Consider the following 17,919-nt stretch of genomic DNA (forward strand, 5'->3'; position numbering starts at 1 on the left):
AGCTACATCTACTCTGGGATACTAGTCAACAGCCCTTGATAGTGCAGTGTAATGAAATAGGTCAACTCTTCTGTTGTCGTGTCATTATACAGTATGATACTGAAACCCTTGTAATCTCCAAGTGAAACCTTTTAATTTACAGTCTGGCATATGTCAGAGGAAATAGCCTGAAACTGTAAATTTAAAGGTCAGAGGACAACAGCTGCAGTATAATGATAAAGAATCCAGATATTCCTTTTTCTTTTAACATTTACACTGAGTCTTGATCTTATTCTAAGTAAGATGAGAATTAGGTAAATTTATACACTTGTTATCTTTGGACTATTTTTTATTTTTTTCCCGGAAAGTCCAGCTCAGATAGAACTGATATTCCTGATGAACACACAGTTGCACCAATCCTTCTCTGCTGAATCCCAGAGAACCATGATCTGTAAGATGATAGAGTTAAATACATTACATGTGTTTACCACACATTAAATTACTTATAGGATGGTCACTTTATCCAAACAAAAAGACCAAAACAATAAGCTATAGCTAAAATGAGATCAGCCCATCTTTCTCTAGTTATGTTTTTCCTTTTGTTCTTTATCATCTGGGCTCCCAGATAGGAGTGGATTTTGCTGTCAGGTCAGAAAAAAAGAAACACTTCCACTTCCTCTATTGTTACACAGAAATTCAAACAGTGTGCTGAACTAATTAAACTAAATTTCAAGGTCTCTCTTAGGACAAGACCTAAATTATGAGCAAACCATTAGGTGTGCTGAAAAACAGTGGGTAATGGGGACTTTAATTATTACCAGCATAGGAGAAGAAAATTAACTTAGATGTGCTCCAGGTGGGATTAAAACCACTGACCAGTACATGTAATATTACAATTATCCAACTTCCTCTTTTTAAATGTGTTTCAAATTGAACTTTTTTTTTTCTTTTCGTCAACACAAAGCATTTAAGATTCAGCTCAGATGGAAAAGCAGCATGTCCTCTCCAGGAAAAACCTCTTGCAGATGTCTTCAAGCAGCTGGATTTCTGCGCCTAAAATCCACACAGTAGTAGAGTCACCCATAATTTGTCAGAACTGACATAATTCTTATACATTTGTTTACGCTTAAGCAGTTCTTTCCAATTATAAAAATGTCTTGATGTGGATTAAATTAGTATCAGATTAATGTCCATCAGTTGGACGTTGTGCCAAAAGCACACAATAGCTTCTCCCACATCAGAGAGCCTGGAAATGAGTGCTGGCAAGCTTCATTTTTCAAAACAGAAAGGATTCTATTCTAGCACAGTCTATGAACCCCAGTGAAAAGACTTGGGCAGTGTGTATTATCTCCCGCTGCCTACTAGCAAAGTGTGTGGCCCATGTCTTTCCCTGCTTCGGTATAGCTCTCGCTCTTCATTTGCTTTGGAACCTTGTACCCTCTCCTGTGCCTTATCAGAGCCCCTTTGGTCCTGCAATCCATCTGTATTCAAGGCACCTTTCCCTGTTGACCTCCACAGCACAGCCCCTGCAACATTCAGCAGAAAAGCCTTTCTTTCTGACTCAATTCCTTCGTGGTGTGTTCATGTGTGGGGGTTCGTGTATGATAGAGATGTGTGGGTCATTCTTTTTGAGAGAGCTGTTAAAGCTAGTGTGACAGGAGTGCCTGTGTTATGCTGACCACCCAATTTCAGTGATTTCTCACCTCTGCAACTCAGCAGAATGAAAAGATGACAAGCTATGGTTCCTGTCTCCATTACTTGCCTTGATATATAAGTGGATACATCTAGTATTTATGAGTGGGTCTGTAAGGGGGTGGGTGAATGAAATATTATTCATTTGTTCAGGTGTATTTTCTTTAGGATTTCTTAACAGTAACTGTGTCACCAACTAAGCAAGCTAAATAGATAACTGACTAATAGTTTGTAACAAGAATATGACATTGTTATGCATTATTAAGAACATCTACTGGTAAGCGACCATAAATATGCCATCATATATCAAAAAAGGCCTCCAGGCATTGGTTAGCAAGGTCCAGTTTTATGTTTTTTCCATTAAAGCCATAGTGCCTGCTTTAAATAAAGTTTGAACTGCTTGCTAAGGCAATGGGGAGAAGAACTATTCGAAAAAACATAATAATGGTAAAAGGGTAATTTTTTCCCCACTAAACTGCCAACCTAATCATAAATTTTGGAATCTTGCTTAACCGTTGTGTGATTAAAGTTGGACACAGTGATGAATGTTAGTTGGACTGTTGTGAAGGCCCTTATCCTGCTAACACAAGAGGTGTGCCAGGGACCAAGGATTGGAGCTCTGGCTCAGGGCCTTAGTGAAGCAAGATGAGAAGCAATAGTGGTTAATTGATTCCCTCTTATGGGTGACGAGGCTTGGACAGGTATACTCCGGTTGCTTTGATCAGCATGAGGTAAAGTAGCAGTCAGATGGTGTAAAACTGGATCAGACTGTCAGAGCGAAATGGAGCAGAGAGGAGACTGTGTGTTAGAGCAGTGAGGCCAGAGAGCAAGCTGGAATTAGTCCTTTACTGTATCTGGAGTCTGACTCATGTGCTTAGAGTTGGCACACAACCCCTCTCCCTCCTCACAGTTCCGTTCACATGCACTCGCAGAGGCGAGGCAGATAAGATCCTCTCCTGTTGAATCATTTTGTAGACACACTCATCCAGTCATACATACAACCAAGATAAGATTCTCTTAATGTGAGTGAATTGGCACAAGACTGAGGGTCGAACATGGGTGACTGTGTTCGTGACAGACAGTTTAAAGGCAAATCCTCTAAGATGATCTGGAGGATTTTTGAGCCGTAATCCTTTTAAATTATGTCCAGTAAAGTTGTCATCTCTGTGCTGCTTTCTACATTCAGCATTCAACACATCAAGTTGACAACTGAAAAATGCCGCTTTGTTTCGCCATTTGCTTACATTCCTATCACTCCTCATCTCCCTTCACGAGTGTGTGTGTGTGTGTCTTCGTATTTCTTCCATCTCTGGTTTAAAAAAAAATGGAGTCCAGCAGGGTGAACTTGGCTCTCCTATCCTTTCCACAGCACTTCTTCATGTGCAATTACATTCCTCCTCTAATAGAGAACAGAACTCTCCCCAAGTTCAGTCACAATAAAGAGCTACTGTTCCCTCGCTGTGCGTACGTACGTGTGCGAGTATGTGTGTGGGTGTGTGTGTGTGGCAACAACTGCCTCTTATCCGTGAGTATTTCCACTCATCTTGTCATTAAGGTTGATATCATATGGGAAGTTGATTACAGATTGATTGTACTCATGTTCCTCTAATAAGTCATGGACGGGCCTAAGGTCCTGTTTTGAGAGTCTGACAGAGATGGGACCAAGAACAATAAGAATGTTGTCCAATATGTGCATACCTGGGTTGTCCACAAGGCAAGGGCTCAGTCAAGACTGTGGGAACCTCTCTAAGCACTTTAGCTGTTACAGTAGCGTCTTTATGGCTGATTACATTGTCTATAATATGCATCAGTGCTCTTAATATATAAAATGAAAAGTGTAAAATCTTGCCGAAGGCATATATAATGTACTTTAGACTTTAAAAGATCACATAATTAGTAAAATTAAATAATTTTCTAAAGTCTAACGATGACTGCTGGGTAAGACCTCAGTCATACTAGTGCAAAAATAGGAGGGCAGCCTCAGTGTGACCAGGGAAAACTGATGGTTGATGAATGATTGCATTTCATTTTTTGGCTTTCTGGGATTTTGAGTAGTTGAAGTGACCAGCTTGCAACCAACAATTTTGATTGGTCCATCACTGTCTGACTTCAGTCCCTCTCAAACAAACTAGTGAAGGTTTCCAAATGATCACCATCAAATTCATAAATGCAGACACATTGCCAACATGTTGTAATCACTCTGAGTAAGTTGGAGTCAGTCTAGACCAATGAGCAAAACTCATCTGCGCTATCAACTAATGAAATGCACAAACCCAATTTGCTAAGGTTTGTGGTGGGCAATTTACTGTAAATTGCACTAAATTTAATACAGAAAAGCATATCTTATTTTGCACACGATATGTGAGAGGGGGAGATGTTATCAGAATGAGTGTGTAATTGACGCCACTAGAAAGCTCAAAACTGTGAGCCCAGTGCCAAAACTTTGGCTTTGCCCTGATGCTCTTTACTTAGTGCTTACTTTGAGTGTTTAGAGAGAAGCTCCACATATTCCTGCTTCACAATGAGATTGGGATATTGTTGAAACAGAGAAGAACTGAACTGTACTTATTGGAGCATCTGAAATGCATACAGTACATACAAATGCATGTCTTCCTTTTTGTGTTTCAGGCTTTTAGTCACATTTGTAAATTTCTAAATTGGTACACAATGAAAACACATCTGAAAGCCTTTTATGAGCAGTTCACATAGAGAAACATCCATGTTTCTGTGTTATTCCATTTAATGTGTTAGTGTGTTAGATTAATGTCTGAATGTAACAGTATGTTAGGGTTAGGGTTTGTTAAATGATATATTTCCAGACTCATGCTTTCCACTTCAGACCTGGCAATCAAGACCAACAAGACAAACGGTAAACCATGCCAGCATTATAGTCCCCATCTACTTTGCACTCTTTGGGAAGCTCTACCACTTAACTGTAATATACAACATAAAATAATGTCAAAATACAACAGCACAAAATGCTGTCGGATTAAAGAATTATTATGACACTACAGTAGATTCCTGAAAAAAAAACAAATTTGCTCTGACAAGAGATTTTTTATTTATTTTTTGCGTTACTGCAGAGCATCGTCTGCAGCGTATCACCTTTATTATTATTATTATTGGGGTTTTTTAACACAGCTATAATTTTCCACATAGATAACTAAGGTTCATCTAGTAAATTAATGTTAATTCTGTAACATACAGCATCAGTGATGCAGTGAATAATCTCACATTAACATTGATGTTTTCACTCAAGAGTGTGTGTCTTCCTCTCTATTAACCCATCACAGCAGCTGTAACATCAGTTGAAAAACAACAAACCGTGTGCGTAACATTTCTTTTGAAAAGCCTTTGTAGCTGCAGGATATGTGACACCAGTGATGGTACGCAACTCCAGGTCATTTTCTCAAAATGCAGAAAAACCAAAGCAGTTTGTGTATTTGGGGACATGGCACAGTAGCGCTAATTTCATTAACACATAGACAGCTTAGGATCTGCCAGTAAAAAATATTTTGTGTTCTTCTACACGTGCATGCCAGCTGTTATACATAGATTCCAGATTTATATAGTTTGTGGTAAAGCAGCTCAGGATAAATCCTGTTCTCCACCTGATTCTCGGTTCTCAGGACTACAACTAGTTCCCTATAATTTTTAACAGAAGAGTTCCCCCTTATGTAATAGACATATTTCTTTGTCTTCAGCCTACTCTTATTTATCATTTATCAGCAAATTTGTGCTGCTCTTGTTAGAATGATGGTCAGTAATGAAATTAATTACCTGCATCTGTTTGTTTCTAAATTTATACATCTGCCCAATTTAGATCTGGCCCAGTCTGTGTGGATTCTGCCAGGTCTAGTAGTAGCACGCTGGTACAGCGCTACACGTTTGACGTAGATGCCAACATATTTGCAACAGTCTGCAACAGATTTGAGTTTCCTCACAGTTAATCATAGTATTATCAGAAACAGATTGTATTTAAATGCCAGCTTGACCCTGTTCAGTCAAAAACTGATAGCAGACTTACTTTGTCTTATTGCCGTTTTATCACATTCTTGATGCACCAATGTGAGTGTGAAGAAACGAACTCATACAGGTGTCGGACCTGGACCCTTCATTCAAAGTGACCATTTAAAAAGCAAGAAGATTGTAAGTTGATTCACACTGTCATAATAATTTTAGTTGCGCAGTGGTCTCTAAACACTATTTCTGTAGTGTAGCTGTAGCCTAACAAATAGAAACTGTAGCTCTGAGTGTGACAACACAGAGAAAAGGGACAGATTTACCATTAACTACTGAACGCTTTTGAATGTGCTAGATAATTATTAGTTATATACTAAGTAACCACTGTTGTGCCACAGACATATATGTATACAACTCCCGTACTTTAGAGATGTGCCTTTGGATCCTATAGTTAAATCTATAATGAATGTATTTTTTTAAACTCATATGAAAGATTCCTACAAATAGCTGAAAGCAACAAACACAGTGCCAGTTGCTTTTAATGTTTTCTCAAATCTATGTTCATTATTGGTGAGTCCTTCTGTGCTGACAAAACCTTTCAGAAACGATTGAGACTGGTCTGGCCAGTGTTAAAATGTGAGAAACAAGGTGAAAGCGCATGTCGTGCAAGAAGTTTGAGAGCCAGCCTCGGTTGAGAGTCGTTTTGCGTAGCTTGATTGAAAACGGTGGAAACTATGTGTTATTCACTTGCTCACCTCTCCTTTTGTTCAGGAGTCGTGTTGTTTTGCATAAGCCCTAACTTGTCCCACCACTCTTTCACCTTTTCTTCCAAGTAAGGAAATCACGTTGATCCTTACCATCTGGAGGGAAGGTACTGGAGGATGCTTTCTTTATTAGCTTGTTTGTTTTTCATCTGACAGCAAGCTTGCCACAGAATGTGCTGCCTCATTCCTCTGGATGCCACGCACTCGGTTTCAACAATAAATGCTTTATGCACATCCCCCACTCTTACCTGAACTGTACATCACTTCTCTCTAGAACAAAGCAGTCAGTCATGACTCAGTCAAATAATCATTATGGCTCCTTAAATACATGTGTGGAGGGGTGGAACAGGCATAGTTGAGGAATTTACTTCAATAAAGCTGCCATTGAATGCTTGCTGAGGAAATGTCATAACAGCAGGTAAAAAAAAATAGACATGGATAGACAGGATAGATTAGTTTTGCAGCTGCCAGTGGAAAACAGCCATCAGTGCACCTGATGGTTGAGCAGAGAGGTGTTTTCCACTCTCAGGGAAATGGACCATATCATACTCTTACCTTAGTTACAAAGTACTACTGTTAAACACTGTTTGTCCTTATATCCAAACTTCAATTGTGGTATCCAGAGTAAATGTTATCCTCTTTTTTTATAAAAAAACAAACACACTTAAAAGTATAATTTCATTTTTTATTGACGATCAAAAGCCAAACTCAAAACTTTACACCTTTAACTAGTATCATCTGTAAAGCCAAAGCCTTATATGGTGTATTTCTCTGTGTTGTAAAGTTCTATTGTTATCAAAAAACCATTAAAAACACATAAAACAGTCAAACTGTTGGACTGGGTAGTATTTTTCTTCATTACAGAGAACATGACCAGTGTAGTTTGTTCAGAAACAACTCTGCTTTGGCATTTTCAATCTCTGTAGGGTTTGCTCTGTAACGCAGACATTGCGGTTCTTTATGTGTTTTTAATAGTTGTTGGAGTGCAAGTGTGGAGCTTTATAGCACATGGGCATGTGCTATAATAAAAGAGTAATATGATGTCAGGCTTTTTCTTTAAAGCTCCTGTGTGGATTTGAAAAAGTCTGAAAATCTTTTGCAGACTTTGCAGACTTCGACAATGATCCCTCTTCGACAGTGGTGTTGACTTGGTTGGATCTTATGAAATTGTATTTTTTAACTCTTGAAATAATTATTTCATGGTGTGCTGTGAGTTATATTATATGACAGCTAAAACTCTTTCAGGCCCTCATTCATTCTTTTTAAGAAATTACCAGATGTTGCTGATTTGCTCACTTGTAGTAGTTGCTGTCTCTCTCATTTATTATTATTCTTTTTTTTTCAGCCTAATGATGCCCTCCCTTACTGGCACAGGCATTTATATGTGCCTCATACTCAAATTGACAGTGAAAAGCTATTAAATAACAATTCAACACATTGAATCAACTTCACATATTATGTCTGCTTCATTTGTCATGAAATAACAAGGGAACAGGCCTCACCTGACCACAAATCTGCTTGTCAGTTAATTGTCCAGTTAATGCAGATTTTTTTTTGTAAAGCCTGTTTAATTAAAGCTGGAAGTCTGCACTTTAACCAGATACTGGATGTTTAATCCGTTTAATTTGAAGTCCACTGTGGCAGTATACAAAGGCAAAAATACAAAAATTGTGACTTTGTCCAACAAATTATTGAACTAACTGCACTGCATCAGTTCTACCAATATTATTGTTTTCTACATGCTAATCTTTTAAAATATCTGTAATCACATTCTTGTCTAATGCAGATCTAACATTAATCTTTTGAACTGATGCCTGTTTTTGGCCTCTGTGAGTGACAGACTGTGGACAGGGAAGGACTGTCAGCCTGACAGACCACCATCACACAGCACTACCACCCCTCAACTAACATACTACTTACACACTGCCAGAACAGGCACCCTCTTCAATTACAGACTGCAAAAACAAACCATACCAGCATTGCCGGCTTGTCAACTACCATATAATTCACAAAGGTCTGCAGACACACATCAACACAAATATTTGACTACCACAATGAAATTGGAAACAACCTTTCCCTGCTATACTTGATATATTGATTCAGTCAGTTAACATGTCTTACACTAAGAAAGTGTAGTGTCGATAAAAATCATATAGAGCTGAGACACACACACACACACACACACATGTATATATACACACAGTTATTGAAAAACAGCTCATGAATATTGCACAGGTTTTGAGCGTTTCCAATTGAATGAATACGTCTCTGTGTATTGCCGTCATTGTTGAATAATTGATCCTGCTCCTTGCGATCTCCATTTGTCAAAACGACCAGTTTTGCTTCCCTGTACCACTCCAAGAGGGGAAAACCTTTAACATCTATTGTCATACAGTTCTAAAAAGAGTTTTACTTGGTTAATGCTTCTTTTTCATAGCATTTGAATTAAACGATGATCAGGCAACTTGAATATTAGTGTTATGTTTTTGTTAACAGGTATGAGATCAAGTATGACAAGGAGGACTATGTGCTGAGAGTGAAGAAGGCTTCCATTAATGACGAGGGCACATTCACCTGTGTCGCAGAAAACCGTGTGGGCAAGCTGGAGGCCTCCGCCACCCTCACAGTCAGAGGTATGAAACAGATATATATCAATTTAAACAATTAAATCAATCAGTTAAAAACACACAGAGAAACTGTTGAGCGTATTGTTCTTATTCTTCTTATATACAAAGATGAAGTTTTGGATTGATAATTCACTCGTTACTGTCCCCATTACACAAGTGGAAATGCAGAATGCTGAGTACTATAGCCAAGAGAGATGTAGGCAGTCCATGAATCTGTTTAATTATTTACATTTCCAAGTGCAGCGTCGACACACTCTGCCACCCTCCCCCTGTTGTGGTGGCCTGCAAGCCACACTGCCCTCCATGCTGTAACCACCCAGTCAGCAAAGCCATTTCACAGATTACTGGTGCACACCACACCTGGGGTTTGCAAGGTTAATAAAATCATTCTAACCATTTTTTTTTCTATTTTCACCACTCTTCTTCCCATTAAAGTCGAGTGCTTAACGTCTCTGTGGAGCGCTTTACAGCGACACAGAGGACCAGAGGAGGTAAAACAAGGTCTTGGTTGACTACTTGTTTATGAATCCAGATTCGCGAGAGCACCACCTAAGTTTTTTTGTTTACTTCACCATGAGTACCCATACGGCAATGCAGAGGAAACATTGGGAACAACTACCAACAACTACTTCTCTGTGACACTTTCAGAAGACTCATCCTTTGGATATAACCTACATGCCTGACTTTTTTTTTTTGGTTCTTTTTCCTCCTCTTTCCTTTTTTTGGGTTCTGTTCATCAGCATTTATGGCAAACACATCTTTGCCTCGCTACTACAAACATACACCACCCATAGAATTGTAGATTTCATTATTGCAGAGAAGGTCCAGCAGTGTATTTGTCCCTGAGGAGCAATAATGACTGCCCACACTGAAATTTGAATGCAATTTAAGACTTTTGACTACCAGTGGGTATTCACATCAGACGGCCTCTGTCATTCAGGGGTCTGAGAAACAGATGATGGGAGCTCATCAGCAAAACTGTCCAGTGGGCAGTGGACAAAACCTACTGGATCCTCTCTTTGTAACGCTTACACTGTGCTAGAAGTGTGTTTGCCCAACACAACATGTCATTCATTCTGATTTTGATTTCCCTTGTCTTATTTTATTATGTTCTGTTCCTTTTGTGTTGTTTTATGTTTGTGCGTCTGTGTCTTAATTTGTTTCTTTTGTGTATCCACTCCACCATTGTCGTGTTTCCAGCTCGCCCCGTCGGTAAGTACCCATCCTTCTGATTTGATCCCATGCTGCATGCCTTCTCCATACACCCTGTTGCATTTGACTGCTTGACAATCACTAACCATCGCTTTAACATTCCTGTACTTGACTAACACATTTGTTGCATAAGTTGTCCTTTCCTTTCAGTTGTTTTTTTTTTGTACATCAGATACTTGTGAGATATTTGCAGATTTTAGAGCTGTATCTCTTTTCGTTAACTGGCTCTTGTATGTACTTTAGAGTTCAGAAACTATACTAAAACTTTTCTGTCTATACATCAGATATAGATTTAGACAAATCCTTTTTTTTTGTTCTCTCCACGCTGTGCTCTTTAGCATATCCAGTTTAAAATGAATGAATGAATGAATGAATGAATGAATGAATGAATGAATGAATAAATGATGTTTTCTAGTGGCAGTTCTCAGGTTTAATTTCAGGAGTGTTAGGTACATAGAAATTCCTTGATGCTTTACGACTTTACTAGAAATGCTTTCCCGTGGATAAACAGCTGTCCTAAACTTTGCATTGTCACAAAGTTACTATTCATTTTGTATTTTTATCGCATATACTTGAGCTCTACTCGCAGCTGATGAATATTGCGTATGTTGCTTTATTATTATAGATCAAGGCTTATGTTAGCATTGTTCCTCTAAACTGAAGGTTCTTTAGATTGTAGTCTCTATTCTTTACAGTGAAAGAGTGGGCTAGCAGTGTAATTGACTCAGACATTGTCATCTCATATGGTCCAGAATGTGTTTAACTTGCGAGTCTTGAGGCCATCTGTGGATTTTTGGATCACAGAGCTGAGATCTGTTTAGTTTTGATCAGCTTCTTTCCTTCTGAGCCCAAGAACACCGGTCTGGGAATGTCGTTTTATTTCCCAATAGATTGGTGTAGGTCAACAGAAAACCACATTTGGCACACTTCATATGTGAGATTGTTAGAGGGAGTAAGTGAAAATTGGCATCTTGAGAGAAAGACGTGCTTTTGAGTGCAGAAATGGGAAGAATGCAATAATGAGAAATATGCAGGAGGAGAAAGAAAGGGAAAAGAAGTGTGTGTCAAGACAAGCTTGACTGGTAGAAAAAAACAGACACTGCCTCAATGGCAGGACTTTGGTTGGCAAAACAGCAGTGGCGGTTCTCTGATTGTCAAACTGTCAGTTTCCAAGAAGATGGAGGAAATTACACATTCACTCTGCCTGTGGGAAGAGACAGTAATTGCTGTCAACTTTTGAATAAAATATGATTGAATGTGGGATTTTAAAGGAGGAAGAAATATTTGTGCTTGAGTGTGCTGAATGGATCGCTGTCTCTTTGTCCATTTGTTCTTTTCACCCTGACTGCTGTTTTATGCCGAGCCCTCTCCAAGCCAGGCAGATGTGACTTGTCATGAATTAAATATGGGCCCCTGATCGTGTGTTTCCTTAGGAGGGAACAGGAAGGAGCTTCTCATATGTCATTAAGGGTTTCTGAATAAAAAACAGGGCCAATGTCTGCTAGCCCTGAGCCAAGCTGTGAAACTGTCGCACACTAACTTCCCCTTGATTTGTCGAAAGTTTTGATCTGTTCTTCTCCATTGGACCCTGTCTACCTTTTGGTCATTCTCAATCACATTCCCCATGACTATTTTATTCAAATATAATTTAAAGATAGAAAGAGGGATGAAAAGTTGTGAAATATGTAGTTGACTAATAGAAAAGCAGTAAAGACAAAGCCGAGCCTTTTTGTTTAAATTGCAGTTTTAACTGGAGTCACCAATCACACAACTGAGATAGGATGGATTGGATGTTTTTGGCACTTATTAGTAAATCTAACAGTTTAGCACACTTGCACATTAGGAAGCTTAACCATTAATAAAAAGATATCTCAGAAAATGCCCCCAAGATATCTGTGGGTCATGACAAAACTGGTTTCCAAACAGATTGCTTCCTTTTATTTGGTATGTTAACATTGGCTGTAGATAAAAGAGGGTGTTTTTTGGTCTGCCTTTGGAAACAATGAGTCATACCTGAAAAACAGTTCAAAGCATAAGAATTCAGGCCCATTTAACATGACTTTAAATCATAAATAGTGGGGGAAAAAGGAAGTAAGCATCCTTTTTCTGCTTAAGTGTGTAAATAAGTCCATGAGAATGGCAAACAAAGAGTCATTAATGGGAATTGAGAAAGTGACAAAGGACCATGCTGGGTAGTACAGTGATAGGAGGCATTCTGTAAGGTGTGAAACCACATTTTAGTGAGTTGTTAATAATGCAGTGTGTGGTATGGAATGGAGCAGAGAAGGGAGGGAACTAAGACCTTGCCAGAGCAGGATTTAAGAGCTCTGTATCAGGCCCAGCATTGTGAGAGCCACAAGATATCCAAGCAGCAGAAGGCCAAACGGCAAAGCAGTAAATCTGTTGCCATCTGCACCATTCCCAACTGTGTGTATCTTTGACAAATACACACGCCCAAAAAGGGATTACATGATGAAACCAGCCAAATGGGAAGAGTTTGGCCTTACTGGAACCAGCTGGCTTATCAGAGAAAGGACTTAGAAGAAATCAAAAGAAACAGAAAGAGTGCAAGATGTTGCATTGCAACAATTCTTGTCAGAATTTTGCAGAAGTCTTGGTGTTTCTCATTGTGTTTCTGCAAAGAAAATGGTCCCTCTAATCCACTCTCTGTGCTTATTTGATAGTATGGCAGTGACTCAGGGCCCTTAATGTGTTGACTTTCATTATCTCTGCAGGAGCTGTGTTTCCTCTGTAAGAGTTTTTGATTTTTATCTTGGCAAACATGGCTCTTGTCAACATGACCCTCAATGACATTCACCGAAGAAACAAGTAGAGGCCCTGGGTCAGGCAGTAATTTACTCAGATAATTAAAATGCTTTCTTGCACTTGTACCGATCATCATCTATCAAATGATAGATTATTATGTCTGGATACTAAAGTTTTTCATGCATAAGGACACATGCTATATCCCTTTTTTGTGCCATCTATGCACTTGGATTATGTCAGCTTTTGCTTGTTAAATATCTCATTAAAAAGCAATTGAAATATCTGTGAAACAAAGTTTGGTGTGAAATTCTCCCTCCTTCACCTGGTGTCACGTAACGGTCAGAAAGCAAAAACGGCAGCACTGCACGCCAATAGAAGTTGTATCCAGTCCGCTGTCTTTGTTATTGACCTGCATCTGTCAAGTTGTCAGTCAGAAATGTCTCACTGTTCGTCTAGCTGCTGATAAACGTGTGAATGTTAACTGAGAAAGCTTCACAGTACAGTTTCAGACTTTGATAGCTTTTCAAGTGTTAGCTTGTTGTGTGGTAAACACTGAAGTAGTCTTTTCTTTCTCTCACTCACTTTTGATACAGCTTTGATCAGAAGTTGTATCAAGCTGCTCACAATCTTGACTTTTATATGAGATGCATTCTGATGCAGAGTAAACCCTCCATATGGAAAGTCAGACACAATTAACCCTGTCTATTCCTGTTATAGTTTTCGATGTTTCCAGGGCATGGGTGTGCCTATGTGTTGTCTCAGATCTAAATGCCTTTGTGACTGAGACGCTTCCTTGTGTGAATGCCACTGTGACTGTCATTCATTCAGCTTCAGTCTCACCTGGATGAATGGCCAGCCTTGTTACCATGGCAGTGAGAGTCATGATAGTCACTGGTGTTCAGAGCAAAAGACAGATATGATGCTGCATGGAAGCTCTGTACAGCACTCCCATTTTGATTTTACCATGTGGTATATTGCTTGTTTTTGCTTGAAGTCCTTAAGCCTTAATGTTCGGCTTCACTATGCACCGCAGGTCCTCTAACACTGTTGTTCTGGCCCTTTGACTTCAGCTCCTCCCCAGTTTGTCATCCGTCCAAGGGACCAAATCGTGTCACAAGGCCGTACTGCTACCTTCCCATGTGAAACCAAAGGAAATCCACAACCTGCTGTCTTCTGGCAGAAGGAGGGGAGTCAGGTACAAACACAGACTAATCCAGTTTAATGTTGTTTTTTAATTACTTTTTCATTATTATTTTTTACATGTGAAAACATATCACTCTCTTTTTAGGCGGGATTTATTATCTACCGTACATCTGGCGTTATCAGGTTTCGATTCTACCAACTGTACACACAGTCATTGTGTTTTTTGGATTCCCCTGCTTTGCGCACACACACACAGACAGCACTTCTACACTATCTGCGATCGGTATCTTTACCACAGACACATAGATACACCTTTGTTCTCAGGATCCGCCAAATCAAAGTGTGCCTGGCAAAGTGCTAATTGGTTTTCTGTGACCCTGTACTGATAAGAACGATCCTAACCCTCACTCAAGCAGATAACCCATTCAAATACCTGGGTGTCCTCACAACGGTCAACAACAGTGCCAATTAGGAACCTGTTGAGGCTTGTAGATGAGCCACAGATATGATTCAGCTCTCGCTAAGGTTGAAACACGCTCACGCATAGCCTGCAGGCCAACAATTAGAACAGAGTTTTCTGAAAACAGTGAACAGAAGTGAGACGCATGCTTACAACTTTGCACAGGTATGATACTCAAATAACAATATGTTACCTAAAGCATTGTGAGTCAGTGCTATTGAGTAATGTGAACTCAAATTTTGTGTGTGTCTCACTTTGTCATTAAAGTTGAGGCTTTTCAAATGACTGTTCGTTCTTGACATTTCTGCACTTGTTGGCACTTGTCCTTGTGTTTATTAAAGCTTTCTATTCTTTATCCTTACTGTGATGTGATGTGATGGTATTTGTTAAAGCTAATTAAGTATATTAGTTAAATAACATTAATGCATTTCTTCCAGTTGAACATCTCATATGTTCTGGAGACCCATAGAGTCTAATAGAAAAGAAACTGTGCAGTTTGCTACATGTAAGTGATTAGATGTAATTCAATCCAGCTGTTTTTGCTGGTTCCCTCTGGGGATCCTAATAAAAGAGTACAGGAATAGCTGGGACAAGGTGGGAACTACTCAGAAAGAAGTACTTTTTTCTGTGTCATTAGTCGTCTAATTCTGTGTATTTACTCTGAAATGTGTTACGCTGATTATGTCTTCCTTTCTAAATTCAAGATTACATTATATTTAATAAAGTCTAATTTACATGAGGTGGTCTCCTTTTAAAAAAAATACATTTAAAAAAAAATCTCAAAACCACTGTGGAATTGAAACAGAGAGGAAAGTGGTCATGAAGCCAACAAGAGCAAAAAGTTCCCTTCCTAAGAGAGTGGAGCCACTGGCTTGGCCCAAGAATAAGTATGAAACCAAGTCATCAAACATGTTTTGCAGCTCGTGAAGTCGGTTCACATAGTCAAAGAGAGAATTGTTCATGCTGTGATTACACTAATAGTCGGATGTGTTTGCATGTTAGTGTGCACAGTATATGTGTGGATTCAATGGTGATGGATGTGTGAGCATTTTTGTAATTCTTCCAGGTTGAACTGCTTCCATGTTCTCACTAATTGGCTGTTTGTTCCATTTCCTGCAGAATTTGCTCTTTCCCAACCAACCCCAGCAGCCCAACAATCGCTTTTCGGTGTCGCCCAGTGGAGCCCTGACCATCTCATCTGTGCAGCGGGCAGATGCTGGTTACTATATTTGCCAGGCCCTGACCGTTGCAGGCAGTATCCTCGCCAAGGCTCAACTGGAGGTCACAGATGGTGAGGAAAACCTGACGTGTAACTTCTGCCATGCCAGCACACTACTACACACTGACACATTGCTTAGTACCACTGCAGATGGGGTGAGGCAGGTGAACCATCACCAAACAAATTACTTATACTGACACTGATGGCATCTGACTTGAGTTTGTCAGCTTTTAGCTACAACACGGCTATTGCCTGGTTAAGTGCAAGTAGGAATTTGGCCTTCAAGACCTTTGTGTGTGCAGTAGGTGCACAAGTACAAATGAATTTTTTAAACAGTCAAAGTGCAAAGAAAATTCAACTACTGTTGAAGAAATGTCAGTATGTCCATAACCTTCAGTTACTGTGTTTTTGCTCTGTGCACTTATTTCTTTCTTTCCTGATGCAATTTAATTAAAAATGCCTCGTCTTCCTATTGGAAAGAAAATAGAGCATTGCCCTTGAGTTTGTTCAAGTTTAATGGTCAGCGGTTTGGTGAGTGAGGGAGCCACATGTTTGTGTTTGAGGGCGGGAGCAGGAGAAGGAGACTGATAGAGTGACAGTGGCTTTCTATGAAATGAATTATTTTTGTCTTGCTAGGCGCGGGAGCATCTAATCAGCTATTGTGATGGCAAGATAGACGGCTATCCATATGTCGGCTAAAGTACCTGCTAGCAAAAAGATTAAAAACACAGCATGGGCATTTTTTTGGTTTTGTTTTGCAGTCGGGTGCAGGTACATAATTGAAAGTGCCCTTCAAATTCCTGCTTATCACTTTTTCAGCTGTATTTGTATTTTTATTTAAACAAACATTTTGTACACATGGCATGCGGGTTTAACAGTCACAAGTGTTAGAACTCTGATTGGGCTTTAAATTCTTTATGAGTGTCTCAGACAGACTGAAGAACTCTATCAAAGTCTTACAAAGAAAGATACAGATATCCTTTTTGGATATTAGTGATACTACTTCCAGCTCACAATTGGCAGTACCAGGGCCACAGGGTGATCAACTTAATGGCAGTATAGTGGACAGGTGGTGGCAACAAATAGGATGTCTCCATAACTCAGTGTAGACAGTATGGTGAAAAACACATTCACTTTGGAATGAAATGTGTAGCATTGTTATAGTTAAGGTATTTTAATTCCCACTTTTATTTTTGCCAAGATATGCTATTGAAGACATGTTAGCAAAATGAATAAAATCAGTGGAAAAGGAGGAAAGAGTGTGGTGTGGGTCAGGGTGAGGTCATGGCCACACCTGCTGCAGTCTTCGTGTGATTTACTGCCCGGAGTCCCGCCAGCAGTCTGTGGAGTTCAAGGAGATCTGTAATGAGAAATTCCTGATCCAGAGACCCAAGGCCTTAGTCGAGCTTTGCCTCCTCCCTTTGTCACTCCCACATGCCATGGACACATAAATTAAACGCATCAAACCCCTTGACCAAACCATGCCTTCTGTTTGCGCTTTAGCTTCTGTCAAACCGAGTCTTACAGCAGTGTACTGTACTAAGTAAGGACTGCATTAATGTGAGGGACGTTGCTTTAAACATCTTTTAACAAACATGGATGCACATTATAATTTAATGCATCTTAATTTGACAAACTATGCTATCAGAAGACAAACTGTATCTTACTGAGTCCCTGGCTAGAAGCAAATGCTTTGAATCGTCTCTTGGCTGGATTTCAACTTTACATTATTACTTTTGATTCATTTGATCACATTTGCCCTACTTACTTATTATAGAGGCCTAAAAACAAAAAGGTGGAATTAATGTAGTATATTTGGCTGGTGGATAACATATCAGGTTTCTCTCCACCTTCTTGACCCGAAGCATCTACGAAAGTAGAGAGAATAATCTGGAAACACTTCCTTTTATCAGATGTAACTGCGGGACAGAAACTAGGGTTGCAAGCGAGGTGTGATAATGTGTTGAAAGGTTACTGAGGTACTTGGTAATTAGCCCCTGCAGGTCTGACATCATTAATCCATACTTTCTAATTAATGTAGGTTCTGCGAAGCCAGGGGGACTCCACATTATTCAACTCTAAATATATAAACTG

At 39.4% G+C, this 17,919-nt stretch overlaps 1 protein-coding gene across 11 annotated transcripts in view; it reads left to right on the forward strand.

Moving 5' to 3' along the window:
* robo2 (roundabout, axon guidance receptor, homolog 2 (Drosophila)) overlaps positions 1-17,919 on the forward strand; it is a 260,488-nt gene that overhangs the window by 204,907 nt on the left and 37,662 nt on the right. For 8 of the 11 annotated variants that reach the window (XM_026191416.1, XM_026191419.1, XM_026191422.1 and 5 more), the window contains 4 exons: positions 8,895-9,031; positions 10,226-10,237; positions 14,074-14,198; positions 15,726-15,897. In XM_026191416.1, coding sequence (XP_026047201.1) covers positions 8,895-9,031; positions 10,226-10,237; positions 14,074-14,198; positions 15,726-15,897 — 446 coding nt within the window. The remainder of the gene's footprint in view (positions 1-8,894; positions 9,032-10,225; positions 10,238-14,073; positions 14,199-15,725; positions 15,898-17,919) is intronic. The other 3 variants (XM_026191417.1, XM_026191420.1, XM_026191427.1) reach the window with 1 other exon arrangement.

Source organism: Astatotilapia calliptera, chromosome 14 (assembly GCF_900246225.1).
Source record: "Astatotilapia calliptera chromosome 14, fAstCal1.2, whole genome shotgun sequence".
Lineage (NCBI taxonomy): Eukaryota > Metazoa > Chordata > Actinopteri > Cichliformes > Cichlidae > Astatotilapia > Astatotilapia calliptera.